The 27,851-nt window shown below is 48.1% G+C and overlaps 2 protein-coding genes across 3 annotated transcripts in view; both read right to left on the bottom strand.

Moving 5' to 3' along the window:
- Positions 1 to 19: 19 nt before the first annotated feature.
- On the bottom strand, positions 20 to 23,664 carry ATAD3A (ATPase family AAA domain containing 3A). The gene is made up of 16 exons (XM_066202997.1): positions 23,406 to 23,664; positions 22,580 to 22,656; positions 21,862 to 21,963; positions 20,373 to 20,432; positions 19,951 to 20,020; positions 18,990 to 19,155; positions 17,721 to 17,790; positions 15,534 to 15,689; positions 15,170 to 15,226; positions 14,123 to 14,248; positions 13,183 to 13,307; positions 10,915 to 10,966; positions 9,532 to 9,602; positions 7,132 to 7,299; positions 6,761 to 6,869; positions 20 to 418 (listed from the first exon to the last, which is right to left on the bottom strand). The coding sequence occupies exons 1-16, from the start codon at positions 23,641 to 23,643 to the stop codon at positions 239 to 241; spliced, it is 1,827 nt and encodes a 608-aa protein (XP_066059094.1). The 5' UTR covers positions 23,644 to 23,664; the 3' UTR covers positions 20 to 238.
- Positions 23,665 to 24,980: 1,316 nt separating this feature from the next.
- VWA1 (von Willebrand factor A domain containing 1) overlaps positions 24,981 to 27,851 on the bottom strand; it is a 28,440-nt gene continuing 25,569 nt past the window's right edge. For both annotated transcript variants that reach the window (XM_066203039.1, XM_066203040.1), the window contains exon 7: positions 24,981 to 26,634. In XM_066203039.1, coding sequence (XP_066059136.1) covers positions 26,594 to 26,634 — 41 coding nt within the window. In that variant the 3' untranslated portion in view covers positions 24,981 to 26,593. The remainder of the gene's footprint in view (positions 26,635 to 27,851) is intronic.

The following is a 27,851-nucleotide window of genomic DNA, read 5'->3' as shown; positions in this document are numbered from 1 at the left end:
CAGAGACCAACACAGGCACTGGTATTTCAGCAAGAGGTCCTTTAATTCAGTTGCTTCTGCCTCACTGAAACCACTTTTGTTTTTCTGGTGCTGTTTGAAACCACGAGAGGCCCTTGGCAGCAGCAGCAGCCCCTCCCTGGCCCCGAGGGCTGCTCTCCACACCTGATCCCACCAAACCTTTGCCCAGGAGCCCCTCCCAAGCTTCTCCCTCCTCACGTGGAGCCTCGCAGGCTTTCTCTCACACGGGCGTCCCTTTGGGGAAAGGCAGCAGGGGGTTCCTGTCAGTCTCTTTGCTGGCTTCGGCACCTTCCGTTTTCAGCCACTCCATCTTCTGCCGGTGCTGCTGCACCGCGTCGGCCACGCGGGCGTCCATCATGGCCTCGGTGAGCACCCCGTCCTCCGAGGCGTAGGCTGCTGCCTGTGGGGACAAGGACACCTCAGGACAGCCCAGGGATGGCATTTCCTGGGATCAGGGGACAGCTCAGGCTGCTCCCTCCCTGCTGTTCTCTTCTCCATGCACGATCTCCCCCACAACGCTCTCATTGCAACGAGCGGCTCGGCTCACCTCTGGAGTTCCCGGGAATCAAAGCCCCTGTTTCTGTTTTCAGAAGGAAAAAGGCCTCACACTTGACTCGTTTAAATCTCCTCTCTTGCTCTCAAAGAGCTGCACAAGTGAAGCCAGTAAGGTGAAGAGAGGTGGGTGCAGGGAGGGTGATGGAACGACTCCACCCGAGGCTACAGAAAATTCTTTGAGCTCTGGTTTGGATGTCGGGGGGAACAGAGGCAACGTGGTGCCTCGAAAACGGTGTTTAATGCGCACTGATCCTCCTCTCCCCATGCAGCCCCTCAGGAATGTCCCCCTGCATCACCCCTGTGCTGTGTCGGCCCCCAAATGCCCACAGGACCTTCCCTTCCCTCCCCAATCCTGCTGGCAAACTCCTGGAGCTGCGAGAGGCAGCCCAAACGTGCTCCTCGGGGAAAATAGCCCACACCCAACAGCCCACAGGGGGAACAGGCCTGTGAGGCACCCAGCAGAGGGATGTCCCCTGTGCAGGGGACACACAGGACAGCTGGGGCTCAGCCCGGCCATCCTGCAGATGCCAGCACAGCCTGGGAGCAGGGGAAGGATGCTTGTGCTGTCAGCTGCACCCATCTCCAAGGTAACAGAGCAGCCCCCGAGCTGCAGATTTCTAAATCTGGTTCCTCCCTCTGCAAGTGCTCCTGTGTGAGGTTCCGTGCCATGCTCAGGGGATGAGGGAGCTTGGGATGAGGGGGGGGAGCTCCCCACAGCCCCAAACTTGTACCCTGCAGCTCCCCAGAGCCACCCTGGCCCTAAGAGCCCCAAATTTGTACCCTGCAGCTCCCCACGGCCCCAGATTTGTACCCTGCAGCTCCCCAGAGCCACCCTGGCCCTAAGAGCCCCAAACTTGTACCCTGCAGCTCCCCACAGCCCCAAACTTGTACCCTACAGCTCCCCACAGCCACCCTGGCCCTAAGAGCCCCAAATTTGTACCCTGCAGCTCCCCAGAGCCACCCTGGCCCTAAGAGCCCCAAATTTGCACCCTGCAGCTCCCCACAGCCGTCCTGGCCCTAAGAGCCCCAAATTTGTACCCTGCAGCTCCCCACGGCCGTCCTGGCCCTAAGAGCCCCAAATTTGTACCCTGCAGCTCCCCACGGCCCCAAACTTGTACCCTGCAGCTCCCCACAGCCATCCTGGCCCTAAGAGCCCCAAATTTGCACCCTGCAGCTCCCCACAGCCATCCTGCAGCTCCCCACGGCCCCAGATTTGTACCCTGCAGCTCCCCAGAGCCACCCTGGCCCTAAGAGCCCCAAACTTGTCCCCAGGTCACACTGCCAACCCTCCCGTCCCGCATGCCGCTGAGGAACATTAACTCTGATTTCACTGCAGTGTGGCTCTGAGGCGTCACACACAGGCTCCCATCAATTATTGATGGTGCAAAAACATCAGTTCCAGCAAGAAACGAGGCTGGCGGCGAAAGCAGCACAGAAACAACCTCAGGTGTGACCCTTCTCCACCTCCAGCGCCCCGGGATGCCCGTGGGGCAGAGGACAAAGCCCAGGATGAGCTGTTGCTCTGCTGTCACCACAGTGTTACCTGAGCCTGTTTCCTCACTGAAGGAGGAGTAATTATTTCCAGAAATGAGCAAAAGGTTACCCAGGTTGGTTTTTAGGTTCCTCTAACCTACTTTCCAGCCCTTTTTTTTGGGGGGGGAGAGCTGGTTAAACCACCTAAGGTGTCACTTGCAGAAGCCACCAGAGCTGGCAGGTGCTGGCTTTTCCTGCAAGCAGCATCAAATCCTTCCTCCAGGCAGCACTGCCAAGTCAGGCTGGAGCTTCTGCTTCAAACCAGGAGTAAACACTGGCCTGGGGGAGGGAGTGCAGAGAAGGAGCAGGTCTGGAAACAGAGAATTCTCTCTGCACAAAGGCTCTTGTGCTGCCTGAGCAGGATCCTCAGCACCTGAGGCGGCCACTTCTGCTTCCATGACCCGCCAAATATTCCCACAGCACCTCTCCCAAGCCCTCCCGTCCCCTCTGCAAAAAAAAAGGGCAGCACTGGAAAGGTTTTGTTCAGACCTTGCTCACCTCCTTTTAACATTTTTTTATTTTTTATTGCAGGACTCTCAGTGCAGCCCCGGTGGGGTGTTTTAAAATGATAAAAAACCCCATTTTGCTGGGATGAATTTTTGTGCTTGCAGAGCTCAGAGGGGAAGGACGCCTTGCCTGCCACTGCACAGCCCAGCCAGCCCAGTGTGGAACCTCCTGCAAAGCTGTGCAGTTCATGCTCTGTTGATTTTCTCAATGACTTTCTATTTTTAGAAAGCCTTAGGCCCTCGCTGTCAAGAAAGCAAATGGGAGAAGCAGCTGCCCCTTCTGGGAGTAGCTTGCACACACATAAAAATGGTACTAAGCTTCATTTATATTCATACCTCTGCCTCCTGCATGGACAGATTTTAACCCATTTTCTCCAGTGCAGCAATTCCCGTTTTAGCCCTCAAGTCCAATTATGAAATGAATTTGTTTGGTGGGGGATGGAACAGATGACAAGTCCAGCCCAAATGACCTCATGCTTCATTTCAGCCAAGACTCGTGGTTTATTTTAACCTGGCCAGACTCCTCTGTATCATCGGAATCCCATTTATAATGAAAATAGCCTGATTAAAAAAAAAAAATCCCCCATAAAAATACAAGAGCTATTTTTAAAGTATAAACAAGGTTCAGGGAGCAAAAAAAAAGAAAAAAGGAAAAAAAAAAAGCATTTATGTCAGTGGCATTAAAGGCAAAGAAATGACAGGAAGCTCACACTGGGACACAAAACTCCTGGGAATTCTCCTGAAATGCTGCCAAAACAATTTCCCAAGATTACAGCTTGGAATAGTGAAAGGTTGCTTTTTGGTTTTGACATTTTATCTAAAGCACATCAGCCAGGTTTGAGTACAGTGCTGGGGGGAGTGTGCACACGGCTATAAACAGAGAGCTGAGGGGAATTTTTAAGGTGAAAATGCATCTCAGTCCGTGCTGGAGCCATAAAGGGCAATGGAAAAGCACAAGGACAAAAGGGAATGCTCAGTCTTCTGCAGGAGAGATTAAAATGGATTTCTAGCACGCACACTGTTAGCTGTGCCAGACAGCAATATTTTTCCCAGTGCTAGAGGTTACACTCTTGGCTTTTCTGCATCTTATTTTTTTTTTTTTTCTTCCTGTTGGTAAATTCAGGACAGACAGAAGCCAGACTGAAAGAGCAGCGGGCTAAAAACTTCATGTACGTGACAGCCAATCCATCTCAAATCCAGTTTACGGTGGAGTTAAGCCTCTGAAAGCTGCAGCTATTGCTCAGTTTAACTGAGACGGCTTTTTAAAGGCAGCACTGGCAGCAGAATCCTCGTGGGAACTGACGGCAAGGGCACAGCACAGAGTGCCCACTGCTGCTGTCCCAGGGAAGAGCTGATGCCTGTGATGCTTCAGGATTTCCCCAAACCATCTGTGGGATGCAGTTCTGGGAAGGGAGGACGATCCCAGAGCTGCTGAGGATTCCTCCCAGCTCCCCTCGGGGTCCCACAAACACCTTCCTGTGCACAGGATCAAGGCTCAGGTGTGCATTCAGGGAGGGGCTGCTCACATCAGGCACAGGGTGGGATTGTGGGGTTTCACCCCTGGATGATCCCTGTGGGTTTTGTTTTTTTTTTTTTTTTTTCCCCCAGCTCAGGATATTCTGTAATCAGATTATTTCCCGCCTTGAGTTAAAAGGGAATTAAAAGACCAAAAAAATGATATATTGATGTGAGATGTAAGAAACAGAGAGTGTCTGTAGTACATAAGCATCCTGCAGCTGCTGCATCCAGCTGAGGGAAGCCTGATAAGGATTTGGGAAGCCTGGAATGGATTTTCTGGAGTCTGATCCTGGTTCCTGCAGCCCCCAGCTCCCCTGAACACTGTAGCTATGCAGTTAACTGGTCTTGCCAGGCTATTTTTAACTCCGCTCAGCTCCCTGACCCAGTTCAGAGCACAGCCATCCACAGGGGTGCACCAGCACCACGGGAAGGAGAGCAGGAAGGCAGGAAAACACTGCCAGAAAGGCTTGGTAACTGCAGCCTTAAACCTTCCCTGAGAGTGCAGAGCACTGGGGCAGCCACAAAGGAGTCACCGGTGCTAAAACAGAGCCTAAAACACCAACAGCACCCAGGAGATCAGCTGGGGCTGAGTAAAACACGCGTGGCCTGGAGAGGGGCTTTTCCCCAAAGCTGCTGAGGGGCTTCACAAGGGGAAAAAAAAACCCCAAAGGCAAGGGGGACACGTCCTGCCAAGGTCAGTGGTCAGAGCTGGCAGAAACAGCAGCTCCAGTGGGTCACAATTCCAAATTCCTTGCCCAAAAACGGACCACGGGTCATGGGTTTTCACACTTTTATAAGTTTGGTCCGTTTGCCGATTGGGGGTTAATTCTCCACTTACAGGTAATGAAGGAATTTACCCCAAGTTTGCTGCCCCTCGACTCATTTTTATTTACATTTCTCAGGGCTTGAGGCAGTGAGGTGTCCCTGATCCTCAGGCCAGGAGAGGAATTGTTTTGTCTGAAAATTAAGATGTGAATACAGCAGCTCACACTGTACATGGAGTTCAGAGCTCTGCACTAAAGAATTGCGGGATTACAAATTTATGAAAAATAGGAAAGCTGAAATCCTCAGGCATCACAAGTGACTGAAAAAGAGCTCCCAGGGCAGTGTTCAGGACAATTCTTACCCTGGATACCCTCATGTCCAGTCCCTGGGCTGCTCACTGACCCTTGCACATCCCACTCCCCTTCTTGACCAACAAGAAACGAGATCCCTTTGATTTAAACTTCGATTTGAACACAGATGAAGCTTCTTGCTGTATCCAACCAACTCAAAGATTTCTCCCCACCCTCTCCTGCGTGGTTTTTTTTTTAAGCCCTTTGAGTGTTTCACGAGCACAACTTCCTGCTGCAAATTCTACATCAAACCTTGTTAATAGTGCCGGCAGCACGAGGTACATTTTTAAGGAGCTGTCAGGGAAAATTAGTCACCCCCACCTTTTTTTCCTCCCTTCACCAGCACTTAAAAGGATAAATGATAAAAGCTGAGGTCATTCCTGGGGAGTAATGACAAACTTGCTGATAAGGGGTGATAAAAAAGCAAAAGATCATTCATCACAACTTCTTATTACAGGAAATAGTTGGCAGCAAAGCCTTTCACAGACGTGGGGCAGATGACAGCACACGTTTTGAAATATGATTCAGTATCACAAAAATTATACAGGAAAATTAACCAGCTGTGTGCTACCAAGGAATAAAACAAGAATTAGCAGCACTCAAACTGGACCTCAGCTCATGACTGCTGCAATTAAAATTAATTTATACTAGAAAGGATAAATATTTCCATCCCTTAAAAGGGGGAAAACCAGTAGTAGAAGGAATGAGATGCACAAACTTGGTAAGATGTTTGTGAGCTGCTAAACTAAATTAAAAATTTAAGAACTAAACAAAAAGCCACTTTGTTTTTACAATCCCTGAAAGGAAGCTGACATGTGTAGGTTACATGACACACAAATTGGAGCACATTCCTTCAGTTGATACTTCTAGGTTAGTTTATGGAAATACACAATCCAGTAAGAAACTGGCAGCTGTGACAAAACAAGGTGAAAACCTGATTTAAAAAAAACCCCCAAAACAAAAAGAGACAACACTAAAGCTTGCTAGGCATGTGAATGGTTGTACTCCAAGTGACTGCATTTCTTGTTTCTATCTATGGGAGAAATATCTGGGTTTTTTCAGCTCCAATTCCAGTTGATTTTGTTTCTTTAATAGTTCAAGTTGCACTTGGGTTTGGAACAAAGGAGGGAAGGAGGATGGTTTAGTGCCCTAATGAGGGCAACAACATCAGGCACCTCCTTCTGCTGAGCTTCCTGAGCTGGACCATGAGTGTGGCCAGCATGGGCTGCCCGAAGTCACTCCAAACTCACCTGATTTACTTAAATCTCATAAGGGATTCCCTCACTAGGGATTATCCAAACTGTTCCTCTTCATGGGATGAGGAATTGTGGTGATATCCCAACACCCACCCCAGAGCCAGCAGAGCTCTGGTACCACCCCATGGACAAACCAGACTTTCACAGGGGGAGATGATCTGAGACTCCAGAATTAACCCCTCAAACCTTCGGGAAAGGGGGGGAAAAGGGGGGGAAAAGGGGGGGAAAAAGAGGGGGAAAAGGGGGCAGCCCCACTCACCTGCCACGCCACAGCAAGCTGGGAGATCTCCCGGCCGGACATGCCCTCGGTCAGCCTGGCAATCTCTGAGCACTTCTTGCCATAATCAAACTGGGCCAGCTTCAACCTCCTGAAAGGCAGAACAATGTTCTGGTTGATGTGCAGCCGCGCCACAGGAGTTCCCAACAGCTTCCTGCTGGCATTACTGCCTCCTGAATTTTAAGGGCACAACAATAAAAATCTGGGACGGCATCCCAACGAGAGGCATCTCCCAACTCTTGTGCTGCTTGTTGGAAGTGGGTTTATAGGCAGAATGCACAGGAAAAAGGATGAGGAAAAGCAAGAAGAGAAAGAGAATTCTCCAGGGTGGGGGAGTTGTGAGGGGTACCCACTGTTTGCCCTCCGTGGCTGGCTTCAGGACGTGCTGGTCGAAATACATCCTGACGAGCCGCTCGCGCTCCTCCAGCTGGGGCAGGTCGAAGTTCACCATCTCATCTATCCTGTCATTGATGGCCCAGTCAAACTGCTCAGGCTGGTTGCTTGCTAAAACAAGCATAAACCTGGAATTAGGGAAAAAAAAAAAAAAAAAAAAAAAAAAGAAGAAAAGAAAAAAAAAAAGGATAGACTGACAAAGTCATAAAAATAAAAATCGATGAACTAAGTCTGAACGTCGGGAGCTGCCGTTGGTTGGGACTGAAAATGTTTCATCAGCTGGAAAAAAACCTGGATTCCTTAGAAATGGCTTTAACAGCACCTCAAGCACTGCACTGAAATGTGTTTTGGGCTGTTTAGAATGGTCTGATGTGTGCAGAGCAAGCTCTGCTCCATGATCCAGATGTGCTGCTCCAGGTCCTGCTGTATTTTGGAGCTGGAAACCCTTCTTTTCTTTTATTGCTTTGTAATGATGCTTCTTCCCCGTGCCAATACTTTAATGCTTTAATTGATGTCACCAGTTTAATAGTGCCTAATAATTTGAAATGGGCTTTTAAGCACAGCTATTGGAATATTGATGTTCTTGCTGTCTGGTTGAATCATTGGCTACAAGGGGCCGTGTTCTCTGCTGTCATTTCTGGAGATAACTTGGCCAAGACAAGACTTTCCTTTTGGCTTTTCTACCAACAAAGACTCGCAGAAACACGAGCCTGGATTAAGGCTTGCCATGCAGGCTGATGTGCAGCCAGCCAGCTGCCCTAACAAGATGATTTTTGGGGAAGTTTAAAGGCAGCAATTCCCAATCCTGGTGCCAATTCCCCGCTGAAGGAAGAGCTCTCCTCAGGGTCTCACCGAAGCAGCCCCATTTACACGGCCCATTACACCCATTCCAGTGAGCTCCCACTCATGGATGCAGGACTGCTCCTTGCCCAGAGCAGCAATAAGGCTGCTCAGAAGTAAAAAAGCAGTGCATGAATCACCAGGGCATGTTCAGTGTCCTCAAATAGCTCACAGCTGAAATCGGGCCTCAATTCAACGTGAGAGCTTATTGCAAAGAGAGCTCGGCTCTGCTGAGGGGAGGCAGAGCATCCCCAGCACCCAAAAATCACCCCCAGAGCTCTCCCAAGGCAATTTCACATCAGGGGAAAGAAAGAACCATCCCCTGCCTGTCCCTGATTTGCAGGACAAATATTTATTGTGTTTATTCTCGCAAATATCAATAAATAATAATAATAATTACACTGAACACAGCTTTACAGAGCAACTCCACGGATCATTTCAGAAGAGATTTGCTCTCTTCCCAAAGGGGGAAACCAAGGTTATTCCAGGATCAACACTTTGCTTTCTAGCAATTTATTTCTTTTGGAAAAACACCTCTTCCCAGGCACCTCTGGGACAGAGAAGCTACACACAAGCAATTATCAGTTCCAGCTGCACTGGTTCCACCAAGTTCAAGAGACCCCAAGGACAGGAAAATGTCCTGGAACAGTGACCTTTCAGGATATTTATTTCAATGTCACGAGGTTACTTAAAAAGTCTTTCATTCCAGCGCCACTGAGGGGAGCTCATCATTAAAATCCTCACTTTTCCCCGCATAAAGCCAGAGACAACTTTCCTTGTTGGCTCAATTGTGAAAGGAGTTTTAACAACTAAGTAAAGTTCACACCAAAAAAAAAAATCAAATATTATTTGAGAAAGGTGGAGGAAAGGTCACCTCTCTATTATGACAGCCAGGAAATGGCTTTGGCTGAAGTGAGCAGGGCTGTGCAGGGAGTTCCCACGGAGGTGACAAAGCGAGCAGGGGTGGGGGACAGTGACATTGCCACTCTGTCACCTCAGCCCTGCTCAGCCAGGAGGGAACAGCTCTGGGATCCCACAAGGAGTCAGAGGGAAAGAAATGGAGTCAGATGGGAACTCATCTGCCTCAGAGTTCCTGCCCACACAAGCACAAGATGGGAAGAGGTCACTGCAGAGGAACAAGCAGCACTCAAGCGTTTTTCCAGGGAACACGAAGCACCCAGCCAGGATGAACTCTGAATTTTTGTGGTAGTGATTTTCCTGGGCTCTCGTATAAACAGTCACTGACCAAGAAAGAAAATATCAACATCAAGACACTCGAGACGTCCAAATACAACCCCAGTTTCAGGAAAAAAAAAATTCCTGCTGTTCTGATTTCCAAGTGCCAGGTAAAGTTGAAGGAGGACCAAGCTACATTCAGCACATAAACTGATATTCTCTGCAGATTTTTTTTCAATCCCTCAGCAGCACAGATCATTTCCAACTTCCATTTGGACACCAGAGACCCTTTAAAGACTTTCCTCAACCCAGGGAAATAGCAGCAGCCGAAAGTGGATACTCACTTGTTGCTGTGCTGCCCCGTTCTGTGCAGAAATGCATTTAAAGTCGCTCTGAGATCTTCACTGATTTTCTCCTGCAAAGAAAAAACCCAGAGGAGGATCAGCTGCTGAGGGACTGCAGACAGGTCACAGCTTTAAGCAGCATTACGGACAAAGGGAATTCTGTTCAAAGGGAAGCGGAATTCTGTTGTTGTCAAGCACGTGCATTACAGCAGAACCCAAAGCTCCGTAACACCTTGGAGGAAAAAAAAAATCAATTTATTTTTTTTTAATCTGAGATTTATCCACACTCCTCCAGTGACTTGCTTGGTTTCAAAGCCAATGCTCCGGCCACTGGCCCAGGTGGTTTTCCCTGCTATTTGAGCTGGGAAGTTCAGTGTGATACTTCCAGGAAAATAAGCAAAGGATTCACTCACACATTCAAAGCAACCACCTGGAGAGCTCTTTAAATACACAACTGGGATTGGAGTAGCAGCTCCAGACTGGGTGTACAATGTGGTGACTGACTTTGGAAACACAAATTATTCCTACAGGGGAAGATGCTGCTGTAACTTCGTTCATGTAGCAAAAAGCAGTTTTGCAATGGAAGCTTTCAAAGACAAATATCTGTGGGGACAAAGCCCAAACCCTGCAAGGTACCAGCAAGAACAACCTTCAGTATAAACCTCTTTCCTTCCTGTTTTCCTGCTGCAAAACCCCCAACAAGACTGGGCCCCTGATGCCTTTTCCCTGGTCTTAAAATTAAGACTAAAGAGATAAAGGGTTTTTATCCTGGTATTTAGTAAGGATTTTTATGGTGCAAGGTGGAACAGAGTGAAAAGTACATTCATGGGACAGCACATGTACAATATTCAAGATTTTGTAAATTAGCATATTTAATAAAGATGTTTTGATGAGGGGTTTGAATGAATAGCGTGATATTTCTTTAAAGTATTTTCCCTTAGATGGGTTTATAAATTTTAACTAAATTTTAATTTATAGGATGTTTTTAGAGGGGACTTGGTTTTTTTAAGGTTCCGTAGGGTTTTCTGGTTTTTAATGGCGAGGCTTTTAGGATGTTTGGGTTCTTTTGGCCTAATAGAATATTAGGACTATGTCAAGACATTAGAGTTAAGGAATCAAGGATGTTGAGAATACACAAGAGATATTTAAAAGGCAAAAAAACGATCGTGGCATCACCACCCATCTTTCTCAGGCAGGAATTCTCACTGGAGACACTCATTCCGCTCCATAAAACGCTGATCTCTTGTCTCTGCCACCAGCTCAGCACTGAGGCACCTGCCAGCTTTGATTTTTTTTGCCGGCTGAAGGCAGACAATGAGGGGGCAGGAGGCTGCTGGCTGGCCCTGCAGCAGGAGCACACACACACACACACCAAGCACTTACTGTCGCCCTTTTCCTCAGGAACGCGTCCGCCTCGTCCACGAACAGCAGGAGGCTGCGAAAGGAAAACACTACACAGTAACAGGACGCAGGTGAGTGAGGCTCAGGTGGCTCCAGCCTCCTCCTGCCCCACTGCCAGGCACCCACAGCTGGGAGCACACAAAGGGTTGCACAAGCAGCAGCATTTCCTCGGGCAGCGTTTCGCAGCTAAGCTGCACCGACCCGTCCGTGGTGAGCACCTGGCCCAGCCCAGCAGCTGAAAAATGGATTAAATGTCACACACCTCAGGCCAGAAATCTGCCCCCAGGCCTCTGGAGTTCTGTTTCCTGCTGTTCAGAAGCAGATTGAAGCAAGACAAAGGGATGTGACCTTAAACTCCTCTGGATTTTTAAATCTAGATGGGAGTTTTCATGGGCAGAGTTTAGGGCTGGATGTGACTGCCAAGCTGCAGGGGATATTTGAAATTTAGACCTGCTGAAGTCTGAGAGTGCTATTGCAGCATTCCCTCCTCTTTGGAGAGATGTGTGCAAGGGCACAACACAGAAATCTTGGTGACAGTGACACCTCCCTGCCATTTTTCCTCCTTATGCCACTCTGAGAACCTCCAACCAGAGTCCTCTCCTCAGCCAGCTTTTGTTATTTTGTGAGCTTTTCCCTCTCCAAACCACAGCAGCACCAATGTAATGGTTTTACTACCTGTGGAGAAGTGAATTAATAAAGCCCATGAATTATTCACCAAAATAAATTCACTCCTAACCCAAGGGCAGTGCTCTTCCCAAGGGACTGAGCCTGTAAAGATGTTTATCAATAACAGAACCAGGTTGCTCATAAAGCTGTCACAGCTTGTATTACCTCCTTGCCCAGCTTCAAAACCAGCTGTCTTCCAGGAGATTTCAGGCCCATTAACATCTTCCACCCAGCCCCAGCTTCTCCCAAATATTCTCTGCAGAGAAGTGTCTGTTGTCACAATCCCAGCTAATAAAGGCAACAGCTAGGACAGGTGGATATCCAGAATTAAAGATGCTTAAATACTTCAGTGCTGCTGGAGTTGAGAATATTGATTCTCTGGACACATGTAAGCTTTGATCAGGAAGTGTAGGAAGCTGAAATGAACAGAAATTTTCAGCAGGGCAGAGAAATTCAGACCCAGGCAGCGCTGCAAAAGAATTCCTTAATGGAAGCCCCCAGCTGAGCGTCCTCACATCTCTTCCAACTTCTCACTTAAATTCTAAGCCCACTTAAATTCTAATGCCTTCCCTTCTATAGCTCCTCAGGATAGAAGCTTAAAAATTTAAATCTTCAGGACATTTCCCTGCTTTTTTTTTTTTTTCTTTGTAAGGGGAAATGGAAAGATTTAGGTGATGAATGAAGCAGGGATTAAAAGCGACACTGCAAGATAATGTCCATCTGAAGCAATCAGAGAACACATAAATCACTGGGCAGCCACATTTACAGAGCTGAGATCAAACCAGCACAAAACCCAAAGTGACACCCCCTGAAAGCTCAATATTGAATTTTACCATCCTGCTTGGACAAACAACTCTTCAGCTACCTCTGCACTGCAAAAATCCATTTACATTGGTAGGAGCAAATGAGCTACACACTCCTACAGAATGAGGGAGCCAAGATTCAGCCTCAACGTGAGGATTCTCTGCAGATAAAAATTTGCTTTTAAAGGTGACTGAAAAGGCAAAAGTTCTTTTTTGTGTTTGTGATTTTTACGCCTCAGCATCTGCCTCCTCCTTATCCTCTTTTATTTCTTGTAATTCACTCCTTCTATTGAGAATCAAAAGCAAACAAGAAGCTGGATCTGAACACTCCCAGTGTTTAAAATCTGAGCAGTTGCAACAGGGAACATCCAGAGTGCGAACACCTGATTTGTGCCAAATCTTCTAATTACTGTCAGATCATTAATCACCCTGAAGGAAATTTGTCCCAGCTTTCAAGTGGGCAGGAAGTCTCCTCCTGCTTGGTGAGATCAGACAATCAAGTCACGACTGATCTGGAAAAGTTCAGTAAAACCGAAGGTGTAAAAGGTGTAAAAAGGGGTTTGTGAGAACAGAAAAGCAAAGGCTTTTCAGCTTTTTTAAATATTACTAATTAACAAGGATTTACCCATTCCAGGAAAACTTCAGGAGAGTCTGTGTTTGCTCAGTGTTACCTCGATAACAGCGACTGGGGGGGCTGAACTACACAGTTGTGGTGAGGGTTTTGTTGGTTTTTTTTTTGAGCAAAAACCCAACTTGAGGATTGAATAAAAGCTCAGCTTACCCTCTCCTGCTGGTGTTGGCCCAGTCAAAGAGTTTGTGCATGGCTGTGACCCCTTCCCTGCCCATGGGGGCCACGTCCCCTCCTGTCATGATGGCATAATCCATGCCTGAGTGCACAGCTAATTTCTGGAATGAAACAAAACCCAGCAAATTAATCCCTTCCTTCCACTGCAAGGCCATGGAGGATGAAGAGGGAATTAAAGCAGCTCAGTCCAGTCAGTGTGGTTATTTGGAAAGGGGAGGTATTGGCTTCTTTATGTTCTTTATCACTTAGTGGCAATTTTAACTTGTGTATTGTTTATTTTTTTTTTTTCATTTCTGTCCCTCTCTGTTGGCTTTAGAAACCCAAACTAGACGCCTTTAGAAATTCAGTAGGTGCCATTCTCCCAGAACATTACTGGGTTTAATGTATTGATAGAGGGGGAAAAAGGATAGGGGGGAAAAAAAAATCAACTTGCAACAGTTTGTCAAATTTGCCACTGTTTAAAAGCTGATGAAACGTCAGGTCTTGTGAACAAGCATGGAAAAAAGAATCAAATTCTGACTCAAACCCATGTAAAAGTCACCCTGGCAGTGCCTCTGCACATGGAGCCACGGCTGTCTGTGCTCTGGGACTGTCAGCAACAGCAGTGGTGGGTAGGAAGTGGCTGCTGCTGTGATTCCCACAAATCCCAGTTGCCAAAGGCCTTTTCCAGATGGAAAGGCTCCTCTCAGCACCAGAATCCAAGTGGCTGCACTGATTCAGAGCTGAGGCAGGCAGGCTGCCCTTTCCCTCCCTCCCCAACAGAAACAAAATGTTTATGCAACACTCCAGCAAATAGATTTCAGCCCAGGGAGGCTTCCCAAGCCCTGGAATTTTCAGAACACTTTGCAAAGTGCAGGTTGGCAGAATCTTGGCAGGGGTTTTTTTGGTTTTTTTTTTTTTTTTTTTTTTTTTTTACCTTGGCAAAGAGAGTTTTTCCAGTGCCAGGGGGACCATACATCAGAATATTCCTGTACAGGCTTTTGTTCTTTTTTGTGTTCCTCGTTGCTATGGCAATGTCCCTCACACGTGCTTCCAGATGGGGCTGCAAGGAAAAGAGTTAACTGTAAGGAGCAGAAAAGTCCCAAAAGAGCTGCACCTACCAGGTTCCCAGAGCAGTACCTGCAGGAAGGAGGCAGCACTCCAGGCTCAAGCTTTTAAGGCTTAACTTCATCTGCTCATGACTCCACACCAAGGTCATTTCCTGTCCTATGTGAGGATTTACTCGATTTTCTGTCCACAATTCTGGCTACAATTGTTTCGTAAGGAAAAGCGGCAGTGCAGGAAGCAGTGCAGTGACTACTCTAGGAACAGATAACACCTAAATGTTCACTTCCTAATGGATGCCCTGGGAGGGATATGTCAAAACATAAAGCAACTCTTTGCAGTGCTCATTCCTTCTCAAGTCATAAACCCGTATTTTTATCACTACTGCATTTGGGGGTACTGGGAGAGAGATATTCCTGCAGGAGCATTTTCTCTCAGCAGCTTCAAGCAGCTCTTAAATTTGCCTGATAACCAGGAATCAAATTCAGAAGGAAATGTACAGAAGCAGCACTAATTAGCAAGTCAAGGACCAATCTCAGGGTGGGCAAATGTTCACAATATTTAGATTTTTTTTTTGGCTTAGAAGCAGGTCTGGCTTCAGGAATCCTTAACTTCAGCTGGCACAAGTGGAATTCTGCATCTTAACGTGCTGACTGCAGAGAGGAAACTGCACCAGAACAAGGGCTGAACTAAGATTTCCAACTGCTTTTCACAGAGGAAAAAAAAAGGTGAAAAAAGGCTGCTTAATGCATGTCACACTGAACACAGGAGCTTATTTATGGTCTCAGTGTCCCAAGAGTGCTGTGACTCCGAAACTGCTGGAATTACAGCTTTAGAAGTGAGTTAAGGGAACCAACAGCTCTTAATTAGAATTTAAAGTCATCCTTCACAGCCCAAGACAGGAAAACAGAGTACTCACACTGAGAACAACTCCTTCAAGGGCATCCTGAGCCTTGCTGGTGAGACGTTTACCGACCTTGAGAGGACAAATTCAGTTACTCACAGGTAGGAAAAAAACCCCACATTCTGACAATTCACTTGGACTGAAACATCTTACGGTGGGCTCAGCCCATCCACAACACTTCCAATATTCCGTTTATTCAGACCCACTGACAATCCCAGCCTGAGTTTTGAACAAAGTTGAATTTTACCTTGACGGGATGTTTCAGAGCCAGTGTGCTCAGCCCATCCATCCTATCTCCAATATTTCATTTATTCAGACCCACTGACAATCCCAGCCTGACTTTAGCTGAGTGTAACACAGAAATAAAGCTGAGTTTTACCTTGATGGGATGTTTGAGAGCCTCCAGCACAGTGATCCTGGAGGTTTCCCTCACCAGGGAGGGTTTGCCCAGCCTTGCCTCTATGTAACGCCCTGCTACAGCCGTGGCATTTTTGGCAGAATAAACCCCCACTGCCAGCAGGGTCAGGCCTGCCACCTGCAAAAAAAAAAGGGGAAAGATTAGTAAAAAATACTTGGCAAGGCAGTGCTTTGCCTGTCCTGTGGTGGGGAATTAAGATTCAGGACAAGTGCTGACCAGGAGGGGTTTATTTTTGGTAAGGTGTTTTATCCCTTGCTCAGACAGTCAAGGTCTCACTGCTCACTGATTGCTCTTGCACAGCAAAAGGCAGAGGAAGCACAAGTGAAGCATTTAGTCCTGACTCCAAAAGTCCATCCTGCCCAAAATGTGTGGGGCTGTCCAGATTTTCAATTGAGTAATTAAGGTAAAACAATTAGATTACTAACAATTAAGATCACTCAGTTGAGTAAAGAAGATAAAACAGCCCAGGATGCCCCTCACCACACCAGAAAATGGAAGTTGAATTTAAGATGCCAAGGTGAAACAGCTGAATTGTGGCTTGCCACCAAAGCAGGGCACAGTGGGGAACAAAAAGAAATATCTGCTAAAGGTGGCAGCTGTGCCAGCCCCAACACAAGAGGGAACTGGGGACTCCAGAGGAGCAACAAAGCCAAAACCATCATGGGAATGGGAATTACCATCACTGGGCTGCTCTTTCAGAAACCCCACAAAATGAGACATTCCCATCGATCTGCCAGTGAAGCAGAAAGATTCCAGACTCAGGAGTCAGCTTAAAGCTGATGCCAATAATTTATATCAGAGAAAAGAGCAAACTGCAGCAATTGCTTTTAAAAATAAGCTGACTTCTCCTGCAAGTACAGATCAGGGTCAAAAGCCTCAAGGACAACACGGGTGGCACTGTTCAATAAACCATGAGGCACCATCTGCTCGCTCTCACTCTGCTGAAAACGTGTGACATCACTTCTGCTCTGGGTGGAAACACGAAGGGATCAGAACTGTGAGTTCCAGGATGCCAAGAGTGAGGGATCCCCACACCCAGTTCAGCTCAGAATACAGAACACTGAACAGATTTCACCTTTTTAGTAGCCTCCTTCTAAAAACAGTGCCATGATTTCATGCTCTCTCAGACCCAGACTTAGATCCAGCACAGAGCAAAGTTCCCTCTGCCTGGATGGATCGGATGTGATCTTCTCAGACTTTTTTGGACCTCGCTGATGTTCATGTCACAAGAGAGACAGAGCTTTAAAGCTGAGTTCTTGTACCAAACAAGAACCCAACAGCCAACTCAAAAAACCAGTCTGATGACAGGGCCTGCCTATTTGTCATAAAGTATCAAGCAAAGGAATGGGTCTCTGACCAGTAAAAAAAGTGAATTACACTAAAACCACAATGAACCAAAAAAATCTGAAGTTGAACTTCTGGGGCTCTGCTTGGCTTGAAAACCCAGGCTTCATTTACAAGAATCTTAAAATAACTGACTGGTTCTTACCTGATAGTAATTTCAAAATTTTCAAAGCAACAGAAAATACGAGTTCCAGCTGCGTTATCCCCTTTCCAAAAATACACTTACCTTTTTATTTTTTTTTTTTTTTAATCTAAACGTCCCAAATTCACAAAAGAAGAGCATGTCAGAAGCAAAAATGACCATAATACAGGAAACTGGTATCTGGGTCAAGTGAATGCACAGCTCAAAGCATTGATCTACAAAAGGCTCTGAATGCTGCAGACACCCCAGGTACAGATGACAAAAGGAGCCACTAAAAGCTTGTCTTGTTCTCCCCAGTGCTCTCAGGCAAAGGATGTTTTGTATCAGCCTGTGTGTATAAAATCAGAGGGTGGAGCAGATGGTGCTGACTGATTTAAAGCAAAATTTCTATTTTAACCAGCCACGCCACCAAAAACGTATTTTCACTGCTGTTTGCTTGTATTACACTGAGAAACAACTTTATGTCCCCAGGATCCCATTGCCAAGCTCTTTTGTCCTGTGAAAAGATGCTTTAAATCAATTTATTTAGCACATAAAGGAGTTCTCTAAGTGCTCTCTAGGCTACACCAAAATTAGATCCAAAGCTGTGACACAAGCAGGAGTTTAACACACATTTCCAGACAGGCTTTTCTGGAAGTTACTGACAGATATCCCAACCTTACCGTGGCTGTGACTTTATCCCAGTCTGTTACAAAAGCACGGAATCCTTCCCCAAAGAGCATCCCAGCTGTCCTGTGGCAAAAACAAAACAGCAAGGAAAGAAAGGAGAGAAAGGGATTTCAAAGACTGAATCGATTAATACAATCTGAAAGTCTTTAAAATTTAAGTTGATAATCTTCTTCAGAACGAGACAAAGCTTAGGGCTCACCTCAAATTTGGAACATGAACAAGCATGGAAAATATATTTATAGTCATCTGATGCCTACACCTGAGCTGGGAATAAGTCCAAAAAAAGCATCTGGCTTTAAGATGGTATCAATTTATTTCTTTAATGTATTATTTCTGCTGAACTGTAGGTATTTAAAGCTTTTTCTGTTCAAAATCTCAAAAGACCTAAAATTAACCAATTCCAAACCTAAACACTCACCCCCTGTGGAGCCAAACTGCTTCCTACCTTTGTGGTGGATGCTCTGAAAGAACTGAGGGGAACTGAAAGAACTGAGGGGTTCCCAGAATTACTGAGCTGCAGGACTAGAGGACAAGGCTTGAAATAACCTGTGAGAAAACTGGAATTACTGTAAATGTCCCTGGGTGCCATTCGGGTGACAATGTAGTGAGACAAGTGAGAGAGCTCACACCGGGGTGCACAACACTGAAATTCCTCAGAGGAATAAACGCCAGGTTCTCCCACACTCTGGGAAAACACACTCGGAGAAGCACCAGAGGAATAAACTCCAGGTTCTCCCACATGTGGGGATACAATTGGAGAAACAGCAGGATGAAATTCCTCACAGGAACAAATCCCAGGTTCTCCCACATGTACTGGGACACACCTGGAGAAGCACCAGGCTGAAATTCCTCAGAGAACAAACTCCACGTTCTCCCACACGTGGGGACACGCTTGGAGAAGCACCAGAGGAAAAAAGCCCAGGTTCTCCCACGTGTGGGAATCCACTGGGAGAAGCACCAGAGGAATGAACCCCGGGTTCTCCCATGTGCTGGGACACACGTGGAGAAGCACCAGAGGAATGAACCCCGGGTTCTCCCATGTGCTGGGACACACGTGGAGAAGCATCAGAGGAATGAACTCCAGGTTCTCCCACGTGTGGGGACACAATTGGAGAAACGGCAGGCTGAAATTCCTCAGAGGAACAAACCCCAGGTTCTCCCACGTGCTGAGAAACACTTGTAGAAGCACCAAAGGAATAAACCCCAGGTTCTCCCACGTGCTGGCCCAGAGGTGGAGAAGCCCCAGCCCCTCCTGCACCCACTTGAGGGACTCGAGCACGGTCTGGCGGTGCTCGGCGGCCTTGAGGCGGATCTGCTCGCGGATGATGTCGGCGTTCTCGCGCTCGGCCTTGGCGCGCGCCCGCGCCTCCGCCTCCACCCGCAGCATCTCGTTCTTGTGCCGCAGCTCCATCTCCTTCTCCACGGTGGCTGGGGTTCAAAAAAGAGACAGCAGAGAGGTCAGGTTTTTGGGCGGCTTAATGCCAGGGAGCAGGAAAACCTCAGGGAAGTCACTGTGAAGGGAAGCAAAATGGAGCTGCCGGTTCCAAGCGGGATTTTGGAAGTTTTGTTATTTCAAATACGGAATTGTGTGAAACGAGAATGAATGAGAAATCCAGGAGTTAAATAACCTAACCCTACAGGGTTTCACCACTGAGCTGTTTTGTTCAGGCTACACTTCCCTCAGTGGATGGCAGCACAGCTGTCCACATCTGGGCTCAGAGCAAACCGACCTTCCCATCCTGTTCAGTCTGACACAAATTGCCTCAACATTTCTGAGGCTTGCACCCCAGGGGAGCTCTGCAAACCCGGGAATTCTGGCAATTCCCAACAACAAAAAGAAACTAAGCCAGTTTCACACTGCAACTTCTTTGTTTTCTCCAGGAGACCGAATGGAGACGAGGTGACACAGATTCAACCACTCCTTTCAGATGTTTTGTTCCTCTCCCCTCCTCAAAACTGGTTCTATTTTGGGTTGTTCCAGTGTGAAATCAGAATTTCAGTTACTCTATCAGGAGATGCTGACAGTTCACTGGGAAATCCAGGAGGGACAGGGTAGATGTTTAGGAGAGCAGCCCTTTCTAAAACCAACCTTTGAAGGAACTGGTGATTTTATCCCTGCTGGGATCTACCTGCTCTTGCCAATCTGACATCAAACACAGCACAAAGATCAGCACGAGGACTCCACGTGGCCTCACACCCTGAGCAGCTGAACAGAACACTCACCTCGCCTCATGGCCTCCTGCTTCTGCACAGATTCCTCCTGCTTCCTCAGACTTTCCTCATTAGCAAGTTGCTACAGGGAGAGATGACAGGAGAAGAGATGTTGATGTTGTAAGAACTCCATCAAATATAAATTTAAGTGCTGCAAATATTTTCAAGAAGCTGCTGCTCAGCTTGAAGTGTGTTTTCTTCTCCCCATCTCCCAGATTTATCCTCCTAAATCCAAGCTGCTGCTTTGTCCTAACGCCCAGCCTTTGATGTGCCAGGCCAGCCCTGCTGATGCTGAGCAGATAATACAGATAAACTGTGCCCAGCAGCAGCCACCTGGCCAGCAGGACAGGGCACAGCTCCAGAGCACCTCCTGGATTTATTTAAGAAGGTTCCCAGCCCATTCCCAGCTGGATCAGAGCAGGAATCCACCCTACCTGCTGTCTCATCTGCTCGTCGTAGCGCTGCCGGGCCAGTTTGTCCTGGTACTGGGCTCTCTTCAAAAAGCAAAAGAGAAATACACAGATTAGGCAGTTAAAAAACAGCCTGGTCCTCAGGGAAATGAGGTTCAGGAGGAAAAAAAATAAGTAAAACAGGAAAATCCACATAAACAAAAAATTATCCTGGATTTGAATGTGAACGGAGGAAAATATCCTCAGTCAGCACCAAAAACTCCTCTGGGCTGAGAAATCTCTACAGAGGTTTAGAAATCTCCACAGTCTGACTTCATCTTTAGGGATCACAGACGTCAAAACAAAGAGCAAGTGTTTCTTGGCCCAGAAAAGGAGACTTCAGTGGGAAAAACAAGGTTTTCATGTTCTAAACCACCTTATCAGGACTGGTGACTGCCAGCAATAGAATGTCAGGATGTGCTGCTGGGCTCTGGTTTTGATAAAAGATTTACTCGCCCCTCATTAATTCCTCTTATCAGTTTTCCACTGGAACTCCAAATAAACCCAAGTCATCTCCACTGAGCTGGAAGTGGGCTGAGGATCCACATCCAGCAGCAGGGAGGACTCTGTGTCAGGGGGTGACATCATTCTCTATTCCCAACACAGGGACAGCAGAACAGAACTGGGAATTATCTCCTCAGCAACAGTAAAAAAAATCATGGAATAAACCCAGATTGAGCTGGCTGTGATTTGAAATGACCCTGTGACTTCAGATGATGCCCTGTGGGCAGCAGGAGGTGAAGAACCAACCCCTGAGGGCGGCTGAGTGTGCAGCTGCTTCCTGGGCCAGCCCCGCTCAAAGTCCAAACTCTGCCAGGGTAAAAGCTCCCTGTGCCAAATAAACAGTTCCAGCAAACTTCCCAAGCTGGATAATCCATCAATGAATCAATTCCCTCATCTCCTGTGCTCTCAGAGGAAGAAATCACCATGATTTAGCTTTTGACATAAAGGCCAGCCTTTATTTCCCCTGTTGGCACGTCAGTGACTCAAGTGACAACAAACCAACACTGCTCACAACTACTCAGATTTGCATCACTTCTCCTCTTAAGATATTTTTCCTGTTTAAGTCAGAAGAAATAGGGTTTCAAGCTATTTAAAACTGATATCAAAGTAACTTCAGAGTCATTTCACTGTCCAGGCTAACACACACACAGCTGATAAACCAGTATTCCTCAACACTTCCCTGAAAAACCCTTTGGGAAAATCCCCAAAAACACAGAATGAGAGAAACTGCTGCCACCTCTGGATGTTGAAGAACTTGGGAACAGAAGTCCAAGAGGACTAAAAATGCAGCTCAACATCACAAACCCAGGACAGAACAGCCTGTGAACACCCCCAGACCTCTGGCTGCCCACAAAGAGGGATAATTAATTAAAGGGATAATGAAAGGGATAATTAATGCATCATTGCCTTTTCTCTAAGGGAAGACACAAACAAGGTCTCCCCTCACTTGGCTTCCCCCTCATTCCCTTACTGCTTGATGCTGTTTGGTTTCTTCATTGAGTGTTTTCCTTCTCTCTTCTGCCTGCACCCGGATCTGCTCGTTCTTCAGCTGCTCTATGGCAGCCTCGTACTCCTGGGGAACCAATCAGAGAATTTATTAATCAGAAATTAACAGAACACCCTGGTGAGAAGTTCTACTGAGAATTATATCCCATGAAATCCCTCTGGGATCAGAGTGGTGCCCTTAAAAGATGACCGTGGACACAAGAAGTTTTAAATATGGTGATAAAACGATTGTGAGAAGTGGCATAATTAATCACTTTGGGATTAAACACAAATTTAAAAATCCAAGAGACCAACCAATACCCAACAATCCTTAAATTCCTTGACAAGAGGAACAGAAGTCTGTCCTTCACCCAGCTACTCTACAGTTCCCCACAGAAACTCCTTGTCATTCCCCAAAAACAGCAGTTTGTAACTCCAGGAGTTACAAAACCACTCAGGACATGGAACTTTTAATCAAAGCCACAAAATACGTGTCAGAATAGGCCAAATTAGTTCAAACTTCACCCTCCAGAATCACTATTTTTTTCCCCCTAAAGGCAAATAACCACAACTTGCTGAAGCTGCAGAAAGGAAAGAAAGAAAGGAAAACTCCTCATCCTCTGCAGAGGAAACATTTTAACTTTTGTCCCTCCCAAACCTGCCAGCTGCCTGAGGAGTTCCAGCCTGAGGAATTCCAAACACACCTTCAGTTTGGCTTGCTGCTCCAGCTGTAAGGTCTGCTCCTGCATCTGGGCAAGGCTCAGAGCATCTTTTGCATGGCCTGGAGGGTGGGAAGAGATTATGGACAGTGAGAGAGGTCTTTTCACAGCAAAGAAGGTGCTCAGAGTGTCCAATCCATCCTGTTCCAGCTGTGCCCTGCCTGGAGCCCAGCTCTGCAACGAAACATTCAACCCTCCCGTGGATAAAGGATTATGAAACTTCTCAGCACACCTGTGGGAAAAGATCCAACCGAGGCCAGGCTGGAGAAATCTGGGAGAGAAATGTGGGAATGTCCCTGGCCAGGGTAGGGGGCAGTGGACGGGCTTTAAGGCTCTTTTCCAACCCAAACATTTCTGGGAATCTGTGATGTTACGAAGATGCTCTGGTGTCTCTCAAACCACGCAGGAAGCAGTCAGAGGTCCCTGACCGGGCATGGTGACCCCAGGAGAGCAGGGCAGGAGCCGGAGGCTGCCCGGCTCAGCTGGGACCCGACAGGACACGAGGTTTGACACCGTGGCTGAGGCTGAAGGGCCCCAGGAGCTTTATCTGTTCCAGCAGGGTCATCCCAGAGCACAGGACAGCTGTCTGTGTCCGCACAGATCTGGAATATCCCACTGAGGGACATCCCACGCCCTCTCCGCTCTCCGTTCCCCTCACATCCAGCTGGAATTTCCCGGGCTCCGCTTCCTGCCCTTTCCCCGCGTCCCACGGCCGGGCCGCCCGGAGCAGCGCCCTCTCCCTGCCCTGCCACCCGCCTTTCCCCACACCCCCAGCCCCTGCCGCGCTCTCCCGCCCCGTCCCCTCACGCACGGGACGCGTCCAGCTCCCTCGCTGCCTTGGCCGCGCGCTCCAGGCCCGTGGGGTCGAAGTTGCTCCATTTGTCCTTGGGCGTCTGACGATCCCCAGCAGCAGCAGCACCAGCACCACCGGGGCTAGGCGGCAGCGAGAGGCCGGCCCCGCCGCCCGCGCCCGTCCCGGTGCCCGGCGGTGCCGCGTCCCCGCCGCCGCCCGGGGCGGCGCCGCGGTTCAGCCCGAACAGCCACGACATGAGGGCGGCGGCGGCGGCGGCGGCGGCGGCTCCACGCGGGGGACGCGCCGCGGGCCGCGCGCATGCGCCGCGGGGCGGGCCGGCCTCCCATTGGCCGGCGGGGGCTCCGCGCCGCGCGCTGATTGGAGGAGACGCGCCGCGTGTGGGGTTTGATTGGATAAAAAAGGAGGGAGGGGCGGGAGGGTTGTGCAGGGGACGGAGCGCCGGGAGGGACAAACGGGGCGGGCGGCGCTTCCGCCTAGCAACGGGAGTGAGGGGCGTTGCTAAGGGCCGTGAGGGGGGCGCGGCCTTGGAGTTATCCCGGGTTTCCCTGGGAATCAGCTCGGGGCTGGGGTTATCCCGGGTTTCCCTGGGAATCAGCTCGGGGCTGGGGTTATCCCGGGTTTCCCTGGGAATCAGAAAAGGAGAGCACAGAGAAACCCATCGCTGTGGTTATCTGGGATTTTCCTTGAAAATCGGCCCCTGATCCAGCATTTTGGCATGGGAAAGATGATAGGGAAGTAGAAAAGAAAAGGGGAGCACAGAGAAACCCACTGCTGTGGTTATCTGGGATAAAGAGTGGGATTTCCCTGGAAGTCAGCTCCTAATCCAAATGCTGGGAATGGGAAAGATGAGACAGAGGCTTCCAGAAAAGGGGAGCACAGGGAAACCCAGATGTGTGGTTATCTGGGATAAAGAGCAGCATTTCCCATGGAAACCATCTCCCAATCCAACTGCTTGGAGTGGGAAAGGTGGTAGGAAAGGCTTTGGAGAAGGGAAGTGCTGTGGAAGTCAGGAACACGTGGAATCCTGCAGCCTGAAATGGTGCAAAAAATGTAGAACACACCTGGACCATGCCCAGCCCTCAAATCTTTCTCAAATCTTTCTTTTTTTTCTCTAAATGTCCATGTTTCTTCCCAAATGCACGCGTAGAACTGTGGAAACATGGAATATCCTGAGCTGGAAGGGACCCACAAGGATCAGAGTCCTCACAGGACACCCCAACAATCCCACCCTGTGCTGTTCCACCCGGTGTTGTCCACAAATATTCACCAGTTCTGCCAAGATTTTGGGGACTCTCCTTGTGAAACAATTCTTACAGGAACTGAGGCTTTATCAAGACCAATCTATTTCTATTTTTACGTCTCCAACATATTTTTTTGAGGGATGGGGGTAAAGTTTTGTGTGAACCAGGTTATGCGGGCATGGGTAGAACAAGCACTCCCCAGTCATTTAAAATCATGAGGATTTAACGTGGTGATCTCAGCTTTTTCCCAACTTTTATGATTCTGTTTTCAACCGCTGGAACAAACCCCGCAAGTCACAGATTTGCCGTCAAGCACAAAGGCACCATTCAGTAGCTCTTGAATTTATATTTAATTGTCTTCAAAAAGGGTTGTGTTACAACTGGGGAGGGGACGACACGTTAATGTATTAATAGACTACGCGGGGAGTTGTGCAAACTTAAAATTTCTGTCCTACAGCAAGAACAAACAAAACCATCTTATTGCATGAGCAGTTCCAGGGGCTTTGGCACCCCTTCAGCGCTGAGATTAATCAGTCACAGAGGCACATTCCAAAGGAGGACACAAATCACGTGAAAAATCTCTTTATAGAGTTAATGAGTGACTCACCTCCCTTCCATCTCCCTCTCTCCTGAACCAGGCAGCCCAAGGAAAACGTTCCAGGAACGTGCAGATGAAGGGTTCAGCTCTCAGGAGACAAAAGTCAGGCACTAAAGTTCCTCTCAGCTCCAAAAAGGAGCCGTTCTAAGCTGATTTAACAAGGGGTTTGTGAGGCTCCAACAAACAGCACGGCTTGGAAAACAAGTTCCACATGTAGGACAAATTAGCAATAAATTTAAAACAGAGCAAGAGTTACTGAGGGAGGGTGTTCCCACTCATGCTGGGGTTTAGCAGAGAAGTATCTACATTTCTTTACAGCCCTAAGCCCTGAACTTTGAAACCATTAGCTTGGTCACTAGGTATTTATAATTAATTTGTCCTTTTTTTTTTTTTCTCCAGCTGCCCTTTCCAGCATGGTTTAGCGACAGCGAGTTCAAGCCTGGGGCCAAAGGGGAAGAAGCAGATTTACTCTTCTCCCTTAAAACCCCTGATTTTGAAAGTGTAGCTCAAGCTTAGCACGGGGTGGATGCCCAAGACAAGACACCAGAGATGTGCTCTGTGTGCTCAGAGTGCAGAGGAATGATAATGCTGGAGACTTATTGCCTGTAATTAGTCACAGAACGGGCTAATTAATCTCCATGAGGACGGCAGGACTCCGATTTGGTGAGCAGGGGTTGGCAGGAAGGCCAGAGCAATGCAGCGGTGATGATCCAGGCAGGACCACAGAAATAAAAAGAAGTGCTTTAGGTGGCCTTGTCTGGCTTTTCTGGACTCTCAGCTGCTCCTTGAGCTCAGCCGAGGGCTGGGAGCCCTGCAGGGACCTGCTGGGGAAGCACATTCCCAGGATTTTGGGTTTCCTGCTCCCTCACACTCCAGGTTCCCTGGCTGCTGGCAGCAGGAATGGATTTGGCCACGTGGAATCTTTCTCTGAGCGCCCTGGATGAACAGCCAGGGCTCTGAACAGTCCGGTCCTGAATGTGCTCATAAACTGCAAAAATATATCTGGGTCGACCTTTAATAAATAGAGAACAGGCAGCCAGCAAGCAATAGTGAGGATCCACCACTTTTGCCTTCTGTTTGTTCTTTGTCAGGCGTGTTTCTATGAAATGGGGACAGATTTGGCATTTTTTCAGGCAGATTGGTTCTCCCATCCTGCCAGGCCAAGCCTTTAAGCCCCGGGAGGACTTGGCTGGGGACAGGCTTTGGGCTGGACAAGCAGGACACCTCAAGGGACAGCTCAGGCTGGGAGAGGAGGTGTTCTCCTCCCCTGACTCCTCCTTTTTTTGTCCAAGCCCTTGTCCAGGCAAGATCCTTTGCTCTGCTGGGAATCAGCTGGCTCCAGTCTGTCACGCTCTCTGCCTGTGCCTGTATCCTTGGGCTTCTGTAGCTGGAAGAACATAAAAAATATAAATGTCAGCTTTAGCCACCCGTTCTCCACACCTGAGGCACAGATCTCACCCCTGGGGGCATTTTTATTCTCACTCCAGCCCCTTGCTGGGAAAAAGGAGCTTCTGCTGAGTAGCTTCTGTTTAGCTTTACTCCATCCTATCCTCTAATGCCCATGACAGAAAGTGGCTTCTGGGCAGCAGAAGGAAGAAAGAAGTGTTGTTTCTTTATAAATGCCTTTAATCGTTACCTGTGCCCTGCCACGTTGGGAAGTGAAGGGCAAGAAAGGCTTCAAATGACTTTTAAACAGCACTTCCAATGCCCGTGCCAGCTTTTAGCAGTGTTCCCACCCCGTTATCCCAAAGTAGCTCCAGCACCGTCTCCACTGGACGCTTTTCTCTCCTGCCTGCAATAAACTCCACTAGGAGGAGTCTTCCTCCTAAAAATGGGGAAAGAACCCAACTTTGGTGAGTCCTTGTGGCGAAGCAAGGCCGGTGATGAGCACAGAGCATCCCAGCTCTGGGGGCTCCTCTCTGACCCTCGGTGATGAGCACAGAACATCCCAGCCCTGGGCGATGCCTTAAGTTTTATCTTTGATGTATTTCAGGTTCTGTGGTGCCCAGGGGTGCAGCTCTGAGCTCACAGTCAGTGTCACTCAGCTCTGCACACAGCAGGGACGCAAAACAAATCCTTCTCCTGCTGCACACCAAGGACAACTTTCAGGCCCAAAAGCACAAATAACAGTGGACTGAAGAAAGAAAACAAGCAGGATGGAACCTCACAACCTGAAGCTGTAATTGGACAATTAAACCCCAACATGCAAACGAACCAAAACTCATAAAAGTGTGAGAGACCTGTGACTGGTCGGCCATTTAGTGACCATTCTTAGTCCACCTTGGGTGTAGCCCTGGCCAGGCTCTTGTCCTGCCCAAGGTGGATCCTTAAAGGCCTTTCAGTAAATATCTGCTTTAATCTCTAGTTCTGTCCAGTCTCTGTCCCAGCTCAGCCTTCCCAAGGCATCAAGGGGGCTTCTCTGACTCTGGGCACAGCTGCCTGAGGTTCCCAGCTCACCTGGCCAAGGATCCCAGCTCACCTGCCTGAGGATGCACAACTCACCTGGCTTAGGATGCACAGATCACCTGGCTGAGATTTCCCAGCTCACCTTCCCGAGCATCCCAGCTCACCTTCCCGAGCATCCCAGCCCACCTTCCCGAGCAT

This window comes from Chamaea fasciata, unplaced genomic scaffold (genome assembly GCF_029207755.1).
Source record: "Chamaea fasciata isolate MVZ Bird 193981 ecotype frontalis unplaced genomic scaffold, bChaFas1.0.hap1 SCAF_23, whole genome shotgun sequence".
Classification (NCBI taxonomy): Eukaryota; Metazoa; Chordata; class Aves; order Passeriformes; family Sylviidae; genus Chamaea; species Chamaea fasciata.
Note: the sequence above shows the minus strand (reverse complement) of the source record. Positions and strands in the feature narration are given on the sequence as shown.

What these genes read in the sequence shown, in the direction of transcription:
- ATAD3A (XM_066202997.1), bottom strand. Translation starts at nt 23,643, where the DNA reads ATGTCGTGGCTGTTCGGGCTGAACCGCGGCGCCGCCCCGGGCGGCGGC. An exon ending in GAGGGAGCTGGACGCGTCCC is followed by an intron (nt 22,657 to 23,405) that starts GTGCGTGAGGGG and finishes CCCACCCTCCAG; the next exon opens with GCCATGCAAAAGATGCTCTG. An exon ending in TCCTGAGGAAAAGGGCGACA is followed by an intron (nt 9,603 to 10,914) that starts GTAAGTGCTTGG and finishes TTTTCTTTGCAG; the next exon opens with GAGAAAATCAGTGAAGATCT.